Source organism: Epinephelus fuscoguttatus, linkage group LG3, assembly GCF_011397635.1.
Source record: "Epinephelus fuscoguttatus linkage group LG3, E.fuscoguttatus.final_Chr_v1".
Lineage (NCBI taxonomy): Eukaryota > Metazoa > Chordata > Actinopteri > Perciformes > Serranidae > Epinephelus > Epinephelus fuscoguttatus.
In genome coordinates, this window is record NC_064754.1 from 41,332,915 (window position 1) to 41,357,059 (window position 24,145).

At 40.3% G+C, this 24,145-nt stretch overlaps 1 protein-coding gene across 2 annotated transcripts in view; it reads right to left on the minus strand.

Moving 5' to 3' along the window:
• pds5a (PDS5 cohesin associated factor A) overlaps positions 1 to 24,145 on the minus strand; it is a 32,521-nt gene that overhangs the window by 6,696 nt on the left and 1,680 nt on the right. For both annotated transcript variants that reach the window (XM_049572657.1, XM_049572656.1), the window contains exons 3-25: positions 12,976 to 13,179; positions 12,229 to 12,315; positions 11,166 to 11,263; positions 10,706 to 10,832; positions 10,077 to 10,157; positions 9,774 to 9,914; positions 8,859 to 8,974; positions 8,075 to 8,169; positions 7,805 to 7,950; positions 7,338 to 7,489; positions 6,852 to 6,965; positions 5,547 to 5,628; positions 5,399 to 5,447; positions 5,133 to 5,272; positions 3,865 to 3,980; positions 3,206 to 3,311; positions 2,882 to 3,042; positions 2,555 to 2,678; positions 2,189 to 2,347; positions 1,971 to 2,039; positions 1,072 to 1,208; positions 796 to 919; positions 169 to 373 (exon numbers count right to left, since the gene is read on the minus strand). In XM_049572657.1, coding sequence (XP_049428614.1) covers positions 169 to 373; positions 796 to 919; positions 1,072 to 1,208; positions 1,971 to 2,039; positions 2,189 to 2,347; positions 2,555 to 2,678; positions 2,882 to 3,042; positions 3,206 to 3,311; positions 3,865 to 3,980; positions 5,133 to 5,272; positions 5,399 to 5,447; positions 5,547 to 5,628; positions 6,852 to 6,965; positions 7,338 to 7,489; positions 7,805 to 7,950; positions 8,075 to 8,169; positions 8,859 to 8,974; positions 9,774 to 9,914; positions 10,077 to 10,157; positions 10,706 to 10,832; positions 11,166 to 11,263; positions 12,229 to 12,315; positions 12,976 to 13,179 — 2,833 coding nt within the window. The remainder of the gene's footprint in view (positions 1 to 168; positions 374 to 795; positions 920 to 1,071; positions 1,209 to 1,970; positions 2,040 to 2,188; positions 2,348 to 2,554; positions 2,679 to 2,881; positions 3,043 to 3,205; positions 3,312 to 3,864; positions 3,981 to 5,132; positions 5,273 to 5,398; positions 5,448 to 5,546; positions 5,629 to 6,851; positions 6,966 to 7,337; positions 7,490 to 7,804; positions 7,951 to 8,074; positions 8,170 to 8,858; positions 8,975 to 9,773; positions 9,915 to 10,076; positions 10,158 to 10,705; positions 10,833 to 11,165; positions 11,264 to 12,228; positions 12,316 to 12,975; positions 13,180 to 24,145) is intronic.

Sequence of the window (24,145 nt, forward strand, 5' to 3'; positions counted from 1 at the left end):
GAAATTCTGTTAAAACCTGCACTGACTCTGGACAGAAACTTGCTGTTCAATAAATCCCATATTAAAAACTTCAAAGTTGTGTTCCCCAAAATGATGGTGACGATGCGGTTTGTAATTATGGAGCACATCAAGTTTCAGCATGACAACATCCACAGGATGAACACCGACCCTGAGCGAGTGGGTTTTGCTTGATGTACTCTCTGCGGACGGAAATGTTTTTGAGGAGGCACTGTCGGGCGTGTGCGCGGCGCTCCTTCACCGGGTCCTTGGCACACAGAGCGAAGACGGCGAGGTACTCCAGGGGAAGCAACAGTTTGACGAGTGCCAGGTGCAACTTCTGAGCAAAGATCTGACGAACCTGGTAGCACTCATCCTGTAAAAAGAAAGGAGCAGGCTTAATTCAAATTCAGCTCACACAAGTGAGTAAAGATTACTAGTGTATCGACTAATGAGAATGTTTGCTTTGATTCATGTAGTTCACCGTGACTGTATCTAGTGACATGTGAAATGATATTTCATTGCGCACATATGCAGTACATCATGCATACTACAATAGGCATTTTTTCACAGCAGATGTTCTGACATATCATAGAAAGAAAAATACGGGAGTTTGACAAATGACATTAATGATGGCTTCATTCTGACAGTGAGCCGGTACACACAATACTAAGCTAAACTAAATGGAATTCAGCCATCATTCATTTTCTAATATACACCTGTGCTTCTCCTACTGTGACGTGTCAAAATGTCTTCTGTTAAAAAGCCAATAAAAAGTTATGTAAAGGCAAGACTGACATTGATGACAAGACCGCAGAGCTGAAACTGTTCAGGTGTGATGATGTCATGGTAACAGGGCTCCTGGGCCAACTTCATAATGGCTCCACCTGCAGCCAGCCTCAGACGAGACATGTCTGACTTACTGTGAGGAGGCAGAAAATTAAAAAGAAAAAGAAGACATAAACAAAGACATAAAAATATAAATCAGTTAACCACAGGTAGATCTGTTATCTGAAGTTAAAATAAATGATTTTATTTTAACAGCTGTACTGAGACCTTTGAGCTGTGAGTTACCTGATCTTCTTCTGCTCTGTGAGGTCTCCCTCGCTGACCAGCATGGCTGACAGCAGGCGCAGGGTGGAGTTTGCTGACTTGGATTGGTTGTTCTTCATTCCTAGTAACCAACGCACTAGCAGCTTGATGGCCTGCACCTGGGAAACCAGGAAGAGCATGAATAACTAGGAAAAAGTCTTTACAAGTTCTTTCAGTTTTTTCATTGACAGCTTTGCACCACTGCTATATAAACATCTCCCCAAGCACAATTAACTTTATGTCTATGCCTTAAGCAGCCAGAGGCAGGGACGAGCAAGACCAGCCTCATCTGAACAACACAAGATAAGGGCATTCTGATTGATCGACCATTGATCATTATCAGCAGATATTTGTTCTAAATAATTTGATGGCTGATCATAAGAGCTGATCAGATGAAGCAAAACATGCAAGACAATTTCTCTATGTGAAGGTGAAATAGCTCCACTGGTCTGGCGGTTCTCACAAACCGCAGCTCACTCTGAACATTCACTGTTACATTCATGGTTCACTGCTAACCTGACATCCAGCTCACCTGCCTGTCTCGAGTCACAATATTGATTGAAACACTACCATGTCAAATGTCACCCCTGCCTCCACTTGCAGGAGTGACTGTAATTGCTAGATATGGGTATGGATATTGGAAGCATTTTGTTAAACGTAACTCAACATCTACAACTGTGTACAAATATGTATCTAAAGCCCTTCTCATGTCACCGGCCAACCTAATATCTTTTAGTAGTGCAAAATACAACTTGCACACTTTAGTGCTGCTGCTGGAAAAAATTTTTTAAAGGGCAACACTGCTGCAGTAAAATAAAAAAACTGAATTAACAGACTATAAATGACGTGAAATAAATACCACAGAAGTGTTTGCCTCTTACCTTAGCTAGGACCTCAGGTGAAACTTCCTCGTCAGTGGTCCACAGCTTCCCATTCTTGTTTCCCACTGACTGAAGACAGAAAGGCACATCACAGTCACACTCTCACTCTTTTTTTTGACTTGGTATATTTGCTGAAATTTCTCATTTATAATCTGGCTTTTTTGTAAAAATAAAAAAAGGTGTCAAAGGTGTGCAAGTATGTGTTGATTTCCACACACCCTGTCATTCATGAGCAAGTCCTTGACAATGAAGTTAGCTACAATGGACTTCATCGGTGAAGCAAACTGGTCTGGGGCCAGCATGGAAATGTGGCCCAGGGACACGAGGGGAGTAATGAGCTGCTCTGGGACATCTGCATTCAGACTACGTGACAGAGGCTGGGGTGGAGGGGGAAAGAAAACAAGCAGTGTGAGTGCATCTGAACAAAGAAATGTCAGTTAAAGAGTACATTACATACAGGATAGATAAACAGTGGAGAAGAGAATTATGTAAACAGCAAGTTGAAAATAAATAAAAACATTATTGTCTACTTGTAAAACAAAATGTATCCCTGAAAATCAGCGAATTAGGAAATGGTCACCTACCTCAAAAATCTGTGCGAGCTGCACCTCCTTATTGTTAAAGATGGCGTGGATACAGTGGACAGCCTGCTTGGCCTGGTGAGGTGTTCCCCGCTTAGCTTTCTGATGCAGGATGGGAATCAGAGTCCTGATGGAAACATAACAGACATTGGGAGGAGTCTCATAAAACAGATCATTTCTTTTCATTCATCCAGATGTGGACCACATAGTGCCAGACACGTGGATGATTTGCCCGTAGATTCACAAAGCAACAGACTACTGTTTCACTGAAATCCTTTCTGTTAGAATTTATCATTAACACTTAAAAGTAAGAGTTAACATCTCTCTTACGATCGGATTTGCTGTAGCTCTGTCTCAATCTTCTGCCCTGTGTTTCTGAATATCTGGATGGCTGCCTCTGCCACTTTTTCATCCTCCATCTTCAAACACTGCAGCAGAGACTCGTAGGTTTCTGCCGAGTGGAACGCTGTGGGGTGGGTGAATGACAGAACCTACAGGAAATGAAACCAAGTAGATGTTGTTTATTATCCAACATTAAAAGCACAATCCATCCTTTAAGAGTGTGACCAGTCTTTTGTGTGAGCAAGCAACCCGTCACTACTAATAACACACTCATTACATTTTACAACAGTATGCTGGGTCCATGCTCTTTACCTTGAGTAGCTCCAGGCCAGAGCGGATGGCGGTATCAGGGGTAACGCCCTCCTCATCGTCATCAGCTGTGCCCTCGATGGACTTGTTCAGCAGCTTCACCAGAGCACTAAAAGAAAACAAATGTACAATTATGACCCCTTTTGGTAATATCATTGAAATGTGTGTTAAATGACAAATTGGAGCAAATGTAATAGAAATTGTTACACAGCCTAAATTAAGCATTTGAAGTCACTTAGTACGTGTGTTTCCCTTGTCATGGTGTTTTTCCATAAAGCGGAAAGGGTTAAACCTGTTCCCTGTCTAAGGCCTGCAGGTACACCTTACCACCACTAGGTGTCTCAGTGAATGAGAAAAGCCTGTTGATGGTATTACACAATGACACAGAGACACAGGGGTAACATGAAGCTCCCTATCACTGAAACAGGCAGTGCTGCTCTGCCTCACTGTATTTGTGTACTGTACAAAATGACACTTAAATCTGATGGAACAGGATTAACAATACAGTTTCATCTCTTTCAATTTGAATCAAAATGCACTCTTAACCTTTTCTAAATATTAGAACTTGAGACTTAAACATCTGCTGATATTTTTAGTATGTTGTGAAATTTGAAGAATAAGTCCCAACTTTGTGTGTTGAACATGTCAGGAATGTTTCTGACCTGATGGCCTCAGAGTCGATGTGGACGGGGGCGATGCGCTCCAGTAGGAATTTAACCATCTCCAGGAATGGGTTAGTGGGCTGCTTGGGGAACGTCAGCTTCCGAGTGATCTCCCTCTGTGCACAGTACAGACAGCTTGAGGTTATCACCAACACTCATGGACTTATGCTTATAAATCTGCGTGTGCATTTACGCCAAGGTTTCTATTGTTAAATGTAGGACAACCTTACTAAAGTGCCTTCATTCTTTGACCCTGAATGTGTGCTCTGATTACAGTTTCCTATTTCATTACCTAACATTCAAACCTGAGTGTGACTTGTTAGCTGCAAATCAAACATGGTGGAGTGGTGTTCTCCGTAGCTCTTTAATAATAATGTGATAGCTGATTAACACCATGAGCATAAAAACAAGAGTAGCAGTTGCATGGCTTGCTCTGTTAAAGTAAACTGAGACCAAGTTTTGATGAGGCGTTAATCACTGCTGTACATATAGAAGCTGTTCCTTTTATAGCATGGCATCATTTCCTGCTACTACAAAATTAAATTTTCATTTTTAAGTGACTGCACCTTGAAAATGTTGATAAAATTAACTATTTTCAGTGACTACCACAATTTCCTTCTCTAAAACATCACACCGAACAAAAATATATTCTTAAGGGATTTAAAGCTACAGTGTAAATACAGGCTAAAAAAAACCAAACAAACTCAAAGCACTGTTGTCTCGCTAAAGATAGAGTGAGTGTGAGTGTGTAACGCTAAATCAGGATGTCTACAGGTATCACACACTTTAACTTAATGCTCTTTAAGAACTTTTCAAGATAAATTTAAGGTCAACTTTAAGACTGATTTTTGGATACATACATATTTTTTTTTTAATTCAGGCATTGCAGTATGCATTGTTAGAACATATATAGTCCCATGCAGAGGTAGCTTTTATGTAGGAATATGTTTATTAGAGGGAGTTAAGTTAATCTACATTTTGCCAACAGCTAAGTCAAAGTATAAAAGTAAAAGACAGTATTAGGGTCAGTGGTAGGTTTAAGGATTTATAACATCAAAAATGTGGACCTTCACACAGAAGTAAATAAATTAATTAAAGGAAGGATGCATTTAATTAGATGTTTGTGGCAATTAAGATGTTACAAATTCAAATTTAAGACTATTGAATTACTTAAAAGGCCAAATATTTTTAAAAAAATGAATTAATGAGGTGTTAGACTTCTTAAAGGACCTGCAGACACCCTGTAAATGGATGAGTGTTTCTCTCACCACACAGATCTCAGCTTGTTTGCAGGAGCAGGTCGGGCTGATGAGCATCTCCAGCTGAACTCTGAGCTTCTCGTCCTCACCGAGAACCTGGTTGAACTTCTTCATGAAGTCCTGGGCCTTTCCAGCGTCTGGCAGATTTTCTGTGAACATAAAGAAGAGCTTAATTAGGCTCACATTACGTGGAAAGAACCTTTACTCTTTTGAAGAAATAACAAGGCGGGTGGATTGAAGGTGTACTGTATATATTTGTGCAGCTTCCGACTTACTGGCAATACTCATCAGCTTCCCGAACATGGCTGTGTTATTAGCCTCAGACTACCATTGGAAAGAGAGAGGAAAAAAGTTAAACATATTTCCATCCAAAAACACAGAGGAGATGGATAGTTTTGTATGTAAATGTGAGGATCAACACACCACTGGCAGCTTGTGGAGGTCAAGCAGCTCTTTGACAAGGCCTCTGAGCATGTTCTGACACTTCCACATCTCATTCAGAGCCCTGAGAGCAAACAATACAGCAAAAGAGCAGAGAAGATGTCAGAGATGGCAAAAACAAAGGCGATGATCAATATGCTGTGCTTAAGATATGTACAGTATATGCTGGACTGTTAATGTGTTGTTTTTATATTTATATTTAGTGGCAGGGCTGGGCGATACTGGAAACTGGAAAAAAAAATGCAAGTTTTTTGCTGTAACGTATCATTATGATGTAAATATTAACTGCACAGTGTAATGGCAGTGATTCCCTTATATGCACTTAGCAGCACCGTTACACTGGAAAATGCCCGCTGCTGCAGTTTTTTTTTTTTGCATGAGCAGAGGAGAGAAGAGACAAGGAAAGGAGCAGAGGGCTCCATCCTAAATCTTCACAAACGTAATATTAATTTGTGCTACGGACACTTCATACCAAGGTCAATACACACACCTGTGAGTAAATCCAGAAACTTTGTGCTTAATTGATAACGTCAGCACAACCATTATAACAACAAGCACCAGTTAGATGTCAACAATGGAGCAAGCAACCCTAATCAAAGATTTTCCTATGCCAAAGTGAAAACACTTCTGCAACTTCACAGGAGTATCACACAGTAACGTTACAGCAATCTATGGCTGTATTAGTTTGTGTGTACAAACAGCTGTCCCAGTATGGGTATGTAGACTGATGCACATAATGTGGAACCAAATATCCACCCGGAATGTTTTAGCCATATGCTGTTAGCAACATGTGCTAAGGTTAGCACAACAAGTGGACTGGCGTGCAAGTCACTCATACTATGGTGAGCGCAGATCAAATTCTTGAGCTGGAACATTGCCTGCAGGTTCCCAGTCAGCCACAACAGCAACAGAGAGAGAAATGTGTATAAGATGAGTTTGCTGTGTCAGTGTTGCTCCACTGTTGTAGGGACTATGAATTTAAGCACATCAACTATGGGAGCTCAGGGAACAGGTGGCAGTTCTGGACCGTAATTATACTGAAAATAAATTACATTTTTTTTAACATGGTCCTACGCCAGAAATTCAAATTCATTAGAAAATCCAATCATCGCCCATCTCTAGTTTGTAGATACAGATTTAAGTTTGCTTGACATTGAGCAGTTTTGGATTTTCTCAATAAGTGTATTCATGGCAAACATACATTAAAAGTTAGGGGTCAGTGTATTCATGTGTACAATCCAAAAATGTGTTTTTGCTACGGAAGCGCAATATTGCAGGTTTACTGACTTGACAGCGTTAGTGTCCAGGCAGGCATACAGGTAGTACAGACACTTCATCTTCTCCTCCGTGTCAAGACTGTGAGGGACCATGTACTGAGCGAAGATCTTCTCGACTAATAACCTGAAGAACAAAGGGGAGTTTACGTGAATTATGTAAAAGGACAATAAAGTAAATGTGCAAATATACTTGAATGCAGTAATGACATATGCACTGACAAAGATCTGTACTAATATCTCTAGACTTCTGTACCATTCAGCATATTTCCTAATGTCAGTTAATCAAAGTCTCATAAAAGCATATTTCAGAGAAATGTATTATACAGAAGACACAAAGTACCTCAAGCATTCTGAATACTAGTAGGCGGTTTCTCCAAACATTTATGCTGTTTCTAATGGCAACGTCGCCTTAAGTGATGTTGACAAGGGCTCAACTGTCTGACACAGCTGCTTTGTTCTTTTCAACATTCACATATATGTCAGTGTATATGCTCACTTGTCGTCAATGCTGTTCTGATAGTAGATGTGCAGCAGTTTGTCTTTGATCCAGCTGATCTTCAGGGCAGACTCTTTACCGGCCTCATGGTGCAGACAGTATTTCTTATAAAGCTGAGCCAGGCCCATCATGGCCTCCTTACGCACACGCCACTGTAGGGGGAGGAAGCAGAGGGAGGAAAAACAGATCAGGACAACAGAATTATATCAAGATGAAGAAAGCAATTTTAAATTTATTGAGGTAAACAAAAAAGCAACTTGGCATTGAGGGAAATTCTTCTACTGTTTTGTTTTCAATTTAATGTGTAACAATTTGAATGAATAGGAGAAAGATTTCAAACGTGAAAGCTAAATCAAACAGCCACCTGCTTCCGTGACTATCTTAAACACCATTTGATTCATTTCCTACATGACTATCACAACATCTGCACTTCTGATGCAACACAAGTGGCTGTGTATTTGTCTCACCCTCTTGTCTAATGTCCTTTCTCGTACGAAGCCCAACAGCTGGTCATTGACCAAGTTGAGGTCTTTCTTCCCGGCGTTGATGATGGTGACAATGACATCATGACGGATGGCTTCCTCTGGGTCGTGAGAACGCACCTTCAAATACTCTGATAGGGTGATAAAAAAAAACACATGTAACCACATTTGTGTTCAGGGAATAAATGTGAAAGAAAAGACAGAATTAAAGGGAAAAGTGAAGAAGACACATTGAGTCAGAAAACACAGACACACCTGTCAGGTCTCTGGCCAGGTCTGGGTGGTTCATGAGGCAGTGGCTGGCAAACTTTACACACTCTAGCCTGACTGGGACGTGGATGTCATTGAACCTGGAGAAAAAAAAAACATTATAGATAATGACATTAACATCACACTCTGAGAGAGCAGGTAAGCGAGCCAATGAGTGACTTAGGAAATACAAATCAGGAGGAATATGCTTAATTTGCACAAGGTCTTCTTCAGCATACCGTGTCAATTCAGACAACTCACCTCAGCTGATCCTCCTTTAACCAACTGCTATGATTTACAGAATTCAAAAGTTTTCCTTACTGAGCCATGCTTCCTTTCAAAGTTTAATTTCATCTCAACCTCCTCATAGGAGTACAGATCAGCTTCCTGTGTTCATTTTTCAATGTCAATTGAAAATCTGTGTACTTCACTGTGTACCATCTAACTCTTAATTTAACTTAAGAAAGTGGTCGCTTAAATCAGCAAACCAGATCCTTACAACCACCAGCCTAAATGCTCCCACTCCGGCTTCATGAGTTCATCAACCATTGAAAAAGACAACAAGGGAGTAATTTCACTACAACCTTTTGATATATCTTTAGAAATGTCTTTTCTCTGTTCTACAACAAATTATACCCCTTTCCTCTTAATAACCCCCCTTGGTTGAACTGGATCTGCATAAGGAATCAATTTGTGTGTGTGTGTGTGTGTGTGTGTGTGTGTGTGTGTGTGTGTGTGTGTGTGTGTGTGTGAGTGTGTGTGTGTGTGTCTACTTGTTCATGTAACTCACCGTCCTAAGAAGCACTGCCACAGTGGTCTGTTCTGTGAGGCTAGCTCTGAGTCTTTGGCCCCAAATAACTTAGCTAGCAACCGTACAACAGCCAGACGCTCCTCGCCATCATTGCTCTGCGAAAACAAAACACAGAAATACAAGTTGCCTTTTTGAGGCTGTCTTTCAAAGTCATAATAGATTTACTCCTGCTAACTCCTGCTAATGCAAAAAACACAACAACAGTGAGACAAACTATCCAGAACCTGCACAACCTGCATACAGAGCTGGGGAGCTTCAACAGAAAAAAACATACAAACTGACCCATATTCATACTTGTTTACAGTCTGTGGTACACACACGCACCTACACTGGAGCAGAAACATGCAGGTTAGGTTGACTGGTGACACTAAATTGCCTGTAGATGTGAATGTAACCATGAATGTTTGTCAATTTTTTATGAGCCCTGTGAAGGACCACAAACCTTTTCAGAGTGTACCTGCCTCTAATCAAATGTCCCCCCGCCCCCATGGATAAGTGAACATAATCTATGGATAAATTTATTGTAGCATAAGTCTGTGAGTCACATTAACAATTTGCCCTACCCACATGACAAAGGTTGCTCTTAAAAAATACCAACAACAACAACAAAAAAAACATGTTTTGTTTATGTTCCTGTATTTACTGTTTAAAAGCGCAAGTGTCCTAGGTTGCCTGGGTAAAGGTTGTTTCACCAGGATAACACAGGATGGGCATTATCTGACACTACTGAGAGGTAAAACTGACTCACAGAGAAACATACAAACATACAATACAAAGTTACATCACTCATAAATCTGACATTATCTACACTCTGAATAATGTTAATCTTTTGAGCACAGCATGACGATGATGCTGACTGTGTGTGTGTGTGTGTGTGTGTGTGTGTGTGCTAACCTTAAGTTTGAATTCCAGCTGAGGCATGACAGAGGTAAGCAGCATAGGGTCGATGGCAAACAGTTCCTGAATGAGGTCAAAGACGTGCTCCGATAAGTCGCTGACTGAGGACTTGCCCATCACTAAAACCTGATTGAAGAACTGAGGAAGAAAAAAAAAAATAACACTGAGTGAGACAAAATACTTTATTAAACAAGATGTACTGTAGATACAGACAGCCGTTTACATAATGAGTCTGAGGACAAGAGTTAAGAAAAACCAACACGGGCAAACTGAAAATGAATGAGAGAGGCTGCTTCTCACGTTTGCAATGCATGTCTCGATGGTCTGGACGGTCTTCTTCAGCAGAGTCTTGGCAAGATCGTACGCTTGCTTGTTCAGATTCTGTTCCGAGGGAAGATAAACACTGATTAGTTAGTTTAACTGACAGCGAACATCTTATTCAAACATTTACTGGTACACAAAATATTAAGCTTGTCCAGTATGATGTCAGCTGATAGTGGTTGACAAATATGCAAGGCTCACTGTTGTCATTTTTGACAGATTAACAGAAATTCAGAAGGGAAAAAAACAAAGAAAAAACAAAAAGAAAAAGATGTTCTTGCACCAAAAGACCCACTTCATTATTGTTCAGAGTAATAAGGCTCAGAATAGGTTTTCATTACTAAAGACAAAAGACGAAAATGCAAGAAATGTCAAAGAAGCTGTGAATGGTCCACCCAAGTCTCACTAACTTACTCAAGAAATAATAAACAATAAACAGTGTTTGTGCTGCAAATGGTTTTATAATAGGATTTTAATCCACAGTTTTGAAAAAATGACTACATGTTTCATAATTATGTCTGTAGCTCTATCTAATCCACAGTAAACAAACAGATATACATGACAGTATAATAAGATAATACATAAAACGGTGTTTGTGTGTGTCCCACCTTGTGTGCGGGGATGAGGTTTATGAGGATGGTATCCAGCAGCTCCTGCGTGACTCCGTCACCCTCCATGATGATGGAGCTCATCAGGTCCATCATGTGCATCTGCACTTTCTGGTTATGGCTGTTACTGTGGAGGAAGGAAGAAATATATTAAAGGAAAACTGAAACAATAATAATATAAAGCAAAGAGTGAATATTCACTGTAACCCCGGACCTGGATCATGGTGACTGTAATTTTATCAGTCTGCATGTTTTTAAGTAAGCAGAACTTGTTAAAAAGGTAGTAAAAATGGAGCTTATTTATACATGTGTCAGATTTAAAGGCTACCAGTAGGACTTTGCTGAAATGTAGAAAGAGTCTGATATTAGTGTTATTTCAGAATGTGGGGAAAAAACAGTGTTATAAGAAATGAAGAGTATTCACACAAAAGGACACATTAGCAGATAACAACTGCCTTACTTGATGACAGAGAAGAGTGTTTTGAAAAGCTGGATGAAGATCTCGTTGCAGTCCTCCAGTTCAAAGCATATGTTGTACGACTTCACCCACGCCAGGTTCTAGAGAAACACATAACGACGCGTTACTCCTTCAATTCAATATTGATTTAATTAGAGATATTTCAGTTCAAATACTACTTTTGTTTGAATATGAATTGATATTAGGATTCAAATTAGATACAGTATAGTATAACTACATGGTTCTAGAACAACAATGTTTATGACAGCAAAGCCACTCAATAATATCCCACTGGAAATCAATCTAAAATGTCAGTAAAATAAATCATTCCTGACATCAAAACACTGAGTGAAATTTAGACAGAATGAAGAACACAGACATCAGTCATTCCTGCTGTCGTCTGTGTGCCTCCCTCTGCTGCTGAGGTTGGTTCATTCTCTGTAGGTACCATTGCTAAATCTTGTGATATGTGGCAAACTAAGCTCAACAGTTACCATACGCATACAGACAGCTTTGGTTTCAGCTTGTTTGTTACAAATCCTCAATTAACCAAATTAGTGCCGTGTGCTAGTGTAAAACATACAGGCGGTGGATGAGAAACTGCGGACAGAGCGGATTAAAATTTCGCTCATCTACTTGTGTTTTATAGCATTTTCAGTGATGAGCATGGTCGTCAACTCGATTAATCTACATTTCAGCCATTCATTTCACTATCTCTACCTCAGCCTATTTACTGTTCACTCTGTGTGTGTGTGTGTGTGTGTGTGTGTGTGTGTGTGAGGAGCCCTCACACAGAGATACTGCAGTGTGATGATAAATTTCACCAAAGCATTTAAAAGTACAGTTAAAAGAACCAGTAACATCAAAGTAGCTTATCAATACTACGACCTTTAATGAGTTAGCACTGGGCCCGTTTAATAGCAGCAAGATTAATGGGGTTAAAGCTTCATGCATCTGCAGGAAAAGGCATTTATGAGAAGACTGATCTCAGATTTTGTGAATCGATATCCGGTCATTCAGACGAAGATCGATTTGAATCCATTTTTAACCCAGCCCTATGCCTTACCTCCAGCAGGTAGAAGTATCTGTTGAACTGAGGGCTCTTCGTGTCTTCCAGTCCCTTCAGTTGTCTAGTGATGAACAGGAAGATGTCCTGGAGACAAGACAGGAAAACACTTGAGTTAATTGTTTTTATGCTTGTGTTGGTGAGTGTTCAAAAAAAGAAAATAAGTTTCCTGGCAAGCTCTCAACAGAGCAGATTTGATCAGAGCAAGCAGAGACAAAATTAATCATGATGGTCTGCAATGTCAGCCAACGTTCACCTCAAGGTAACGTTAAAAATCCCACAGTGATGTTGAAACACTTGTTTGATCTAGATGGCACTTTGATGTGGTAATTCTGCTGCAAACTTACAAACGTCACTTATTGCACATTTTACTGTTCAAAGTTCAGACCGAAATTCTACAGTAAAACCATTTTTTGATCAGTTTCTTCATGGGACTGCCAAAAGATGAGCCCGAATCAACTGAATACTGATGACTTCATTCAGACATTCAGGGCCCTTCTTCCCAGATATATCATGTACACTTATATAACATTATTTTATAACATTATACAATTACTTTTTCTTATGTGTTGCTCGTGTCCTTGTTAATTAACTACAGCTCATTAAAATTTGCATTAAATCTCATTTCAGCTGATGGAAGGAGCAAAACTGAAAAGTTTGACTACTATTGAAAAACTATTCCCTTGAAGATAGTGCTTAGCTGTTTGATGTAGGATTGCATGCAGTTACCCAGCGACAGTTCCTAACCTTGAGTTTGTCGTGGGAGGTGTAGGGGGCCTCTGGAGCATAGATCCTGAAGATGTCAGCCAGACAGCAGGCCACCAGTAACCTTACATCTTTATTGGGGTTCCTGAGGAAGAACTCTGAGGCGAGGTGGAGTGCCAGGCCGAGATACTGCTGCTTCTCCTCTTCGGAGTCTTGGTCCATATCCATGTAAGTTTTCACCACCATCTGTCAAACAGGGTGACAAAGGAGCAGGGTTAGAAATTAAGCATCTTGGGCAGGTCACAATTAAGAGAGGTAAAGCAATTTGAATGTTTAAAAGCTCTGCATTAGGAAAACATGGCTGTATCACTGCTTTTTAACTACTGCCATTCTTTCCCCCCCAATTTTAAAACTGATTTTCTAAATGCCTGAATCAATATAATTCAAATGTGGAGATGGAAATAAGGTGCTGATTTTATTGCAGTAATCTCTGATTAAGGTGACACCATGTCTGTTTCAAGAAAAACAAATCCAAAGCAAGAAAGCAGAAGATGGCGGACAGTAGAAGACACAGACCTTCAGCTGCTTGTATAGCAACTGGAATTCAGCCAGCTTAGCGCAAACTCCCCACCGAATCAGCAAACTTTCTGTTGCTGCCATTACACAGATTAGACCTAGAGCACTGTGACCCCTGGCGCTGAGGTTTGAGCTTGATGAATACGAGTTACTTCTACTGCATGTCTGTCTCCAGAGTTAACGCCCACTCTCCCCCTATGAATCTCCTAGCGGCAGAGAGTATGGACTGCGGGTTGCAGGAGCAGGCTAAATCTTGTCTCATTTGTGGTTCGATAAACGGAGTGAAAGAGAGAGAGAGCAGGGTGAGGGACTAAGCGAAGCAAATCAAATCAATTTACACTAGACGCAGCTGAGTGCCTAGGATGGCTCACGATCTGCAGTGACAGTTTCGACATCTGGTCTATTTTTACCATGAGTGAAATCTGGCAAGAAAACACACTGCTAATCTATTTTAAACGGTATAGAGAATATATTAGATGTGATATACAGTACAGGCCAAAAGTTTGGACACACCTTCTCATTCAATGCGTTTTCTTTATTTTCATGACTATTTACATTGTAGATTCTCACTGAAGGCATCAAAACTATGAATGAACACATGTGGAGTTATGTACTTAACAAAAAAAGGTGAAATAACTGAAAACATGTTTTATATTCTAGTTTCTTCAAAATAGCCACCCTTTGCTCTGATTACTGCTTTGCACACTCTTGTCATTCTCTCCATGAGCTTCAAGAGGTAGTCACCTGAAATGGTTTTCCAACAGTCTTGAAGGAGTTCCCAGAGGTGTTTAGCACTTGTTGGCCCCTTTGCCTTCACTCTGCGGTCCAGCTCACCCCAAACCATCTCGATTGGGTTCAGGTCCGGTGACTGTGGAGGCCAGGTCATCTGCCGCAGCACTCCATCACTCTCCTTCTTGGTCAAATAGCCCTTACACAGCCTGGAGGTGTGTTTGGGGTCATTGTCCTGTTGAAAAATAAATGATCGTCCAACTAAACGCAAACCGGATGGGATGGCATGTCGCTGCAGGATGCTGTGGTAGCCATGCTGGTTCAGTGTGCCTTCAATTTTGAATAAATCCCCAACAGTGTCACCAGCATAACACCCCGACACCATCACACCTCCTCCTCCATGCTTCACAGTGGGAACCAGGCATGTGGAATCCATCCGTTCACCTTTTCTGCGTCTCACAAAGACACGGCGGTTGGAACCAAAGATCTCAAATTTGGACTCATCAGACCAAAGCACAGATTTCCACTGGTCTAATGTCCATTCCTTGTGTTTCTTGGCCCAAACAAATCTCTTCTGCTTGTTGCCTCTCCTTAGCAGTGGCTTCCTAGCAGCTATTTGACCATGAAGGCCTGATTCGCAGTCTCCTCTTAACAGTTGTTCTAGAGATGGGTCTGCTGCTAGAACTCTGTGTGGCATTCATCTGGTCTCTGATCTGAGCTGCTGTTAACTTGCCATTTCTGAGGCTGGTGACTCGGATGAACTTATCCTCAGAAGCAGAGGTGACTCTTGGTCTTCCTTTCCTGGGTCAGTCCTCATGTGTGCCAGTTTCGTTGTAGCGCTTGATGGTTTTTGCGACTCCACTTGGGGACACATTTAAAGTTTTTGCAATTTTCCAGACTGACTGACCTTCATTTCTTAAAGTAATGATGGCCACTCGTTTTTCTTTAGTTAGCTGACTGGTTCTTGCCATAATATGAATTTTAACAGTTGTCCAATAGGGCTGTCGGCTGTGTATTAACCTGACTTCTGCACAACACAACTGATGGTCCCAACCCCATTGATAAAGCAAGAAATTCCACTAATTAACCCTGATAAGGCACACCTGTGAAGTGGAAACCATTTCAGGTGACTACCTCTTGAAGCTCATGGAGAGAATGCCAAGAGTGTGCAAAGCAGTAATCAGAGCAAAGGGTGGCTATTTTGAAGAAACTAGAATATAAAACATGTTTTCAGTTATTTCACCTTTTTTTTGTTAAGTACATAACTCCACATGTGTTCATTCATAGTTTTGATGCCTTCAGTGAGAATCTACAATGTAAATAGTCATGAAAATAAAGAAAACGCATTGAATGAGAAGGTGTGTCCAAACTTTTGGCCTGTACTGTAAATGATGTCACTATGACAAATGATAAAATATGCAACCCATGCTTCCACATATTTGTCAGTTGTATCCAAACAGAATGACAGTAATGAGCAGAGCCATACACTCTCTTTCTTGCACGGACGGACGCACACACATATTCATTCTATTGTACATGTATGTTTTACTAAGTGAGTGAAGTTTATTTAGTATAACACCTTTTACAGGGCAAAGTCACAATTCTATCGCAACTATGCAGTGTATGATGCTGCTGAAATAAAAGTCAGAAAGAGTGCTTTGTTTTTTGAAATATGTCTCATGATAGACACTCTATAGAAGTGTGTGACTCAACTTCTTTAACCATGCTCTAGTGTTAAAAATGGCAATAAATCGTAATATTGGTTTGCAATATTTTTAGAATCGCAATACCTATCTACAATTACTGCCTTGGGGTTGTATACCTCCACTAACCAGCCAAGTTGCAGTTAGAGTTTACATCCATGTCTGACCAGTGTGATATGTAGCCATGACAACTGACAATGCTTCAAATGGGCTATGGATGTTGTTGCAAAGTCTTTATATATTCTAAAATATAAATGCCTCACACACATCTTCAACCTGGCAGCACAGAAGATCTATACAATCAATAGAGTTTCAAGGTTGACATCCAAGATTAGTGTCCCCAGTTAAGTATCCAACCACACGTCTCTCCTTCTGTTCTTGAGTTATGATGTTGAGTATAGGGCTGCAACTAACGATTATTTTCATCGTCGACTAATCTGTCGATTATTTCTTCGATTAGTCGACTAGTCATTTTATCGAAAAATGTGTTAAAATGTTGAAAAATGTCGGTCTGTCTCTCCCAAACCCCAAAATTATGTCATCTAATGTCTTGTGTCATACTCACGCCAAAGGGTTTTAGTTCACCGTCATGGGAGAGCGTGTAAAGCTGCCAATATTTGAGTGTAAGAAGCTGCAATAAGAGTATTTTGGGGGTACTTTTATAGTACTTTTTTATGAAAATTGCTCAAACCGACTAAAATAGCCACTGATTTTTTTAATAGTCGATTAGTCATCGATTAGTTGACTAATCTTTGCAGCCCTAGTTGAGTAATGGCCAGAAAGGTGTGTTTGCAGAACATTATGATGTCACAGTGAAGCTGATCTTTGACGTTTTGGATATTCAATGTCATTACTTCATTATTACACATTTATGTGACATTTTGTCATAATTACCATCTGAATTCTTGAGTTACAGACAAAATTGGAATGGACAGATGGACAGACAACCCAAAACATCGTGTCGCCAATGCAGAGGCCTAAAAATCGCAATGCCTATGGAATCTGCACCCAAGTATTGAAACAGTATCTAACTAGGAGGTCAGCATAGTGTCTCAACCCTGGTGTTATGTAGACATCATCCGTGGAGTGAAGTATCTTTTGACTCAAAAACACATTAGTGTGAAAAACTTCAGAGGCAACTGTCACTGGGACGAACGGAGCGCCAACTTGGAACACAGAATCAAATTTCTTTTTAAATCTAGCCATGGTTTTAATGGGATGCAATTACTTGTTTTAGACAGTGATTTACCAAGAGCAAATTAGGAGGGAACACCATGAAGTTGGATATGAAATGACTGGCCTGTCAGACCATCTATGCTGTAATGGCTGCTGTAAGGACAGATGAGAGCAGTGAGATTCAACCACACAGTACTTGTGTGATCAGACAATTAAAACTAACAGCTCAATGAGCCTAAAGCAACGTAGAGCTTCCCTTCATCATTTAAGAATTATTGAACTCAGTGACAATGTGCTTGACTTTTATATACATTCAAAGCATCTATAGGCACAATGCAAGGTAAGAAACACATTCCCTTCGCTAATTGGGGCGGCAGTAGCTCAGTCCATAGGGACTTGGTTAGGGAACCGGAAGGTCGCCTGTTCAAGTCCCCGTCCAGACCAAAATATTGAGCGTGGAATGGTAGCTGGAGAGGTGCCAGTTCGTCTCCTGGGCACTGCCGAGGTGCCCCTGAGCAAGGCACTGAACCCCCCAATTGCTCGGCAGCCCACTCTGACACCTCTCCATTTAGTGCATGTATAGGCCCAGTTTGTGCGTGTGTGTTTGGACCTGTGTGTAATTGACAAACAGAGTGAAAAATTGAATTTCCCCTTGGGGATTAATAAAGTATATAAAATTAAAAAATTCAATTAAAATTTAAAAAATTGTGAGACGGTTTGTGACTTTTAGAGAGAGACATCACTGAAATAAAAAGGACTTTAACAGAAGCTCTCACACCCTTTTTTGTTTGTTCTTGCTGAAAACAACTGTTTACTAGTTCTTATGAGGGTTTCCTTTTAATTTCCCTTTGATCATTTGGATTACATCATAGCAAAGAAACATTTATTAAAAGAGTTTTTTGGGTTAAACATGAACACTGCAGTCTCAAGAGATTGTATGCACTTCAATCTTATCAAACATCTCAGTTCTTAGGGGCAGGCTCTGGGACACCATGCTTGAGTTTAAACTACCACTTCCTCTACGAGAGTGACGTGTGACTGTGTGTGTATATACAGTCTATGATATATATATGAGAGAGAGGTGAAGCAGAGCAGTGGAGCTCACTATACAGCCAGGCAGTCAGCAGGGGTGGGGGATGGGCCAACAGCTCCAGCAGACTGCAGAGCACAACACTCACTCCTACACACAGATACACACACACAGTCACTCCAACCCTCCACCAAGCTTAGCTGAAATAGTCACAACCCAGCCGGTGAAGGCTCTCTACACAGAGATGAGATGTGGGCCTGTTGAGCTATGGGGTGTGTGTGTGTGTGTTTCTATGCACCTTAAATGTATTGTAGTTTATTTGGATTTTGTCTCAGTGTGAAAATATATGATGTTTTCAAATGGCTGCTGATGCAAAGACACTCCACAAGAGTTGGGAGTGTTTCAGCTTAATGTTTAACCAAAATGAAGCCACAATTTATCCCTGTAATTGATGCAAGCAGCTAACCCTGGGTGAAGTCAAACACGGCCTTGTTACCCCTCTTCCTTAATATCATTCAAACAGGTTAGCCTGGGTACTGAACGCTTCGGCTGTGTTCAAACAGACAACACTGCACGGATATTTAAAAAAAGAAAACAATCCCCATTCATTTCAATGTGACCAGCACTATGGAGTACTCATGTCTGTATGTTGGATATGGAGCTTGTGCCAGTAGCAGCTAGCTTAGCTCCACACAAAGACTGGAAACAGGGGTAAACAGCTAGCCCGGCTCTGTCCAAAGGTCACAAAATACACCTGTAAAGTTAACTGATTAACACATAACATCTTGCTTCTTTAAAAGGCTCTGTATGCAACATTGAGAGCATTAATATAGCAGCACACCACTATTTGTATGTATGTATGCATGTAAATGTGAGTAAAAAAAGACAGAGTAATGGCATCCTGAGAAAAAAAATGTAGTCACGCTCCGTATGTGTGTGTTGTAACCACAGCTTATTTGTCGTTTGTTGAGGTACGCCTGCCCAGCAGTGTGTGCATGTTAGTGCATGTGTGTATCCCACGGGCTAGCACATAGCTGCCAATTTGGACTGCGCTCATACACCAGTTACTGCTGATAACTGGACGGCGTCATCCCAGTAGCGTAGCCCCCACTCTCCAGTTCCCCCCGGTTAACAACATTAGCTCTGTCAGCACTGTTGCTGTTGTTTTGCCCTGTTTATGGAGTTTGCATCGCGAGCAGCTCGCACCCGGCTCAGCCACCTCCATGATAAGAGCCGTGTCCTGACATTTCATATGTTCTGATTTTTACAAAGGGCCCCTTTAATCATACAAAAACCAAAGGGTAAAAATGACAAATCGCAGTTTTATAGGGGGTTACGCAGAGAATTTTTCCTTGGCCAGGGGGAGTCCCTTCTTGAAGTCTCAGCCAGTTGCCTGGTAACCTTGCGGTGATGACAAGACTTAATACGACTCTTGCTTCATTTTAACATATTTGCCATACAGACATAATGATGGTCTGGATCGTCTCATCCAATTTTAGGCATGAGCAAAGGCATTTCTAAAATGTTGAACTGGTCTTGTAGCTTAAGGGACCATTTTCCCTCTGAGGAATAAATGTGGTTTGAAACATTTACTCTACAAAACAGTCTGATCAAGCAGATGTTGTTTCCTGATTCATCATCCTGCCTTCTGTTTCTGTACACAGTGCTTTTCTTTGATAGACCAAAGAGCACATGACCAGTCTGTGCTGGTGAAAATACTTTGCCATTGGGTAGGCTCAGTTGGCATTTCCCTTTTCAAACTATAAACACCCTACTTGGCCTATTTCACCAGCAATGTGAGCTCTGACAATGGCTGGTAATGCCTGAATAATCTGTATAATTACATAATTTGCATTTGGGGAGGTAGTGATTCAGTTACTCACTATACGCTACTATCACGATCCATGACCCACAACAGCCATTTCATTACCAAGCACACAAGCAATTCTATAAAACCCAATATATGCCAAGTCATGAGGACAGTTCTCCAAATAGCATGAATCAGCATCTTCCTCTCTTTATCCACTGCATTATTAAGTGCTTTCATTTTTTAAGAACTCTGAAACCAACGGAAGACTTTTAAAAAAATGGCATGAAGCTGAAACCTTTGGACACTCGCAGCTAATGTTCAGTAGCACAGTCATTAGTGTTTCCCAATAGGGGTGGAAATCTCACAAATCAATCCAATTCTAATTATTTGGGTCAGGATTCAAATCTCAATTCAGAACTAATTTTGCACTGCATCAATAGAAGAGCACTATTTTTAGAGCTCCTGATCGACCGTTAGTTAGCAGTAAAGCTAACTGGTCTTGATCAAGGTCGCAGTCAGTGGGTTTTCAATTGAAACAGACTGTTCTGCCAACATTAGTCTGTGGGTGACGGGGTACAAACAATTCACAGTCAGCTTCCAAAGCTGTTTATTAAGTTGGTATATCTTTGAAATGAGCGCAAAGACTTGCCTTGTTTTGAGGACAAGATAGTATCTCTGTTATTAGAGCATTTGTAAATTGCTCACAACACAGAAATAAAATAAAATGACATTTATTATATTTATTTTTATGGTCCACAATCATAGAGGATAAGAATTGAGATTCTCCTGCGAATATATTTTTACCCATCCTAATTTCCCTATCATGAAGATTAGGTGGGCCCACTAATAATCTTCATAACCTAATGACGAACCACCATTGATAATCAGACACTTTGTAGTTTTTTACTTGGGCCGACTTTTCTGGAAAAATTCCTTCAGTGGCTGTTAGGGTGCATATTACTTAAATGTTATTGTGGTTATTTTGCCCCAGATGCAACATAGCGCATATTTAACTTTCAATTAAAAAAAACAAACAAATAACAGGAACAAATACTTTCTGCAATAAAGTATGTATATACTACAAAATGTTTTCTAGAGAGTAGTCTGTTGCACTGTTTATTTCTTTTTATTAAAAGGGAAACACCATCTAAATTATAAATTCCAATGTTATTTCCATGGCATGAGGTAGTTTAATCAGTATTTGCAAACACGGACTACTCACTCTCAAAGCCAGAAACCAGAGAAGTCTCAAACTTGAGATGTCATAGGGTATAAAGTCTGGAGCTGCTCCACAGACAATAAATGGGAGCCTGATTTTGTAGACCCACACACTGTTTGTTTGTTTTATTTCATAGCCAAGTGAGCTTTATGCTATGTGTTCTCAGTGTCATCTAGAACATATTTCACCATTCATTGTCTATGGAGCAGCCCCAGACTTTATACTCTGTGACAACACAAATATGAATTTTAACACAGTCTAGATTTGGAAAAGAGTTAGTCATGATAACGACTATTTTTTAACTGTCAGACCATAAGAAAAACGTGAATTTTGGAAATGGGTGTAGTTCCCCTTAAGTCAACAAAAATTACGCTCTGTATTAAGCTTAGCTTTTTATATGAATGCATCCAGTAGGTTTTTGACCAAAAACACATTAAATTCCATGAGTTGACTTATAATCACAAGATAAACTATCTTATTGTATATTTAATTACTCTTTATTGCCTTGCTAACACAGACTTAGGTTGTTGGCAACTTCTACACATTCAGACTTCTGCAAGAAAGTACAGTTGGGCAATTTGTTAAAATCTTTCAAGCCGCCACTGTCAGCCCAACAACCAGCAAATGCCAATATATTTGCACGTGTGTCTGTGTGTGCACCGATAAGCTATGTATTTTTGTATTGAGCTAAGACATAACATTCTAGTAACTACTCATGTAATATTCAGATAAAAGACAGGTTTATTTATGTCTTAACTGTGACCAGCCTGGTGCTATATGGGCTCCCTCCTACTTGATGGACCACAGATATTGGACCAATCTACAGAATGATCATAATAGTGGCTAACTGTGGAGGAAAGTGACTGAATAACTTTTATATCAACCTTATAAATAAGCTGTCTTTTGGCTAATAGCTCTGCTGGCAGTACAACACCAATCTCAAATCTCTGCCATCAATTGGCTTGGTTACCGCACATGCAATTAGTGTCAGCCTTTCAAACTCTCAGCAGTATGCAGCAGAGGTTAAATGGATCTGTAAACATCTGTCTTGCACAGTCAACAACCTGCCATTCAGCACATTTGTCAAGCTTGCCAAGGTGAAGGATTGTGTGCTTTATGATCACAATGCTACTCTACTAACAGTTCTAGGATGTCAGGGAACCATTTCACTATTACTGTAGCAAACAAGGTAATGTGATTAAGAAGATTCACAAGATCCCTGTAAATGCAGATGCACAAATGCTGTGGATTTAAAGTTTGGGGTAAAGGGAAGGGTGGCTATCAGAATGCAGGGTAAGAATGTTTAAAGGAATAGTTCCTTTTTTCTGAAGTATGGTTGTATGGGGTGCTCATCCATAGACAGTAAATTACATACAGTAGATGCCAGTCAGCACGCCCCCAGTTTGGAGAAGCGCAATGGGATCCGACATTGAGGCTAAGCACTGTACTGCTGTGGAGGGGTTAGACACCTAAAGAAATCAATATTAGTTCAAGAGCACATAGTGTTGTCACGATACCAAAATCTGTGTTTCGGTACCAATACCAATATGAATTTCGATACTTTTCGATACTCTTCGGTACTTTTCCTAAGGAAAAGTCCTTTTGGATACAAACCTTTAGAACAATAAATAGTAGGGGTGTAACAGTACCAAAAGAATCATGGTTCGGTAAGTACCTCGGTACGGACGTCACGGTTTGGTAACTCAAATGTTCCACCAAGTTTGTATTGTCTCGTGTTGTCTCCCTTTGCGAGGCAGACTTTCTCTTGTCTTTTTTCACGTGCGCCAGCTGCGAATGTTGATACAGGTGTTTGTGTGCATAAATGAGTAAAATAAATTAACTAAATTAATGAATTGAATCAATTTCGTAGTACCAGTATTTTCCAAATGCAGCATAGTACCGTTTGGAATACTCTAGTACCGCGGTACTATTATAGTACCGGTATACCGTGCAACACTAAGAGCACACTATATTAAGGATATTTCCACTGCTTTACCTTACCATCAGCCAGTAATTTCCAACAACAAAGTGAAAACATTGTGGCACTCTCTTTTAAGCCAGACTCCATTGAGAAATACAGTGATTTAACATTTCTGAACAAAGGACCTGCTGATTTACCACTGCCTTAAACAGATTTTTGTTTTGTTGTTTTGTGACTTTGGCATTTGAGAGGGTTAGTTTGGACTCACCAAAGTCATACAATAGCACAAAATAACTAACTTATCAAAGCAGTGGTAGACCAGCAACTCCTGTGTTCAGCAAGCTAAAATGAATGATTTTGTCAATGGAGTCTGGTAGCTTTCACGAGAGCATAGAGGGGGAACTGAAGCTGTTAATGGCTTCCCAGTCAGAACCAGCTGTCTGGCAGAAATATAAAGCAGTGAAAATAATATCAACATGGTGTACACTAAAGCTGATATTGATTGTTCTTTTGGTGGCTAAACACCTTTTCCCCCCCTCACCCCCTCCATAGCAGTACATTGATTAGCTTCTGTATCGGACCCCAGCCTGCTTCTTAAAACTGGAGATGTGCCGACTGACAATGACTGGATGAAATACACTATCTATGGATAAGTACTCCATTTTTAGCAGGTTTCAGCTCATTGTTTGGCTGCACCAACTTAACTGTCTTGGTTCATTTACACTGTTCTCATAGTGTCATTTTTGGTAGCAGTGTTTTTTGTAAATGTTTACAGCCAGTGTACACTGAACAAAGCAACAGCAGACAGACACAGCGACTAGCTGGAGAACATAGTGGAGCATCTAGCAACAAAAGAGCCAGCTATTTCCCTCAGGAAATGGTGGAGACCAAAACAGAGCTTGACACTTGACTCCAAATAAATGATGATGTTGCTCCATAACTGCCAGATGTGTAAATAAGCAAATGTTTACTAACACATAAACTTAAAAAAAAAACCCACAACTTGTTTCTGCTACAGCCAAGTACCTGAAAACTGGTTAAATATAGT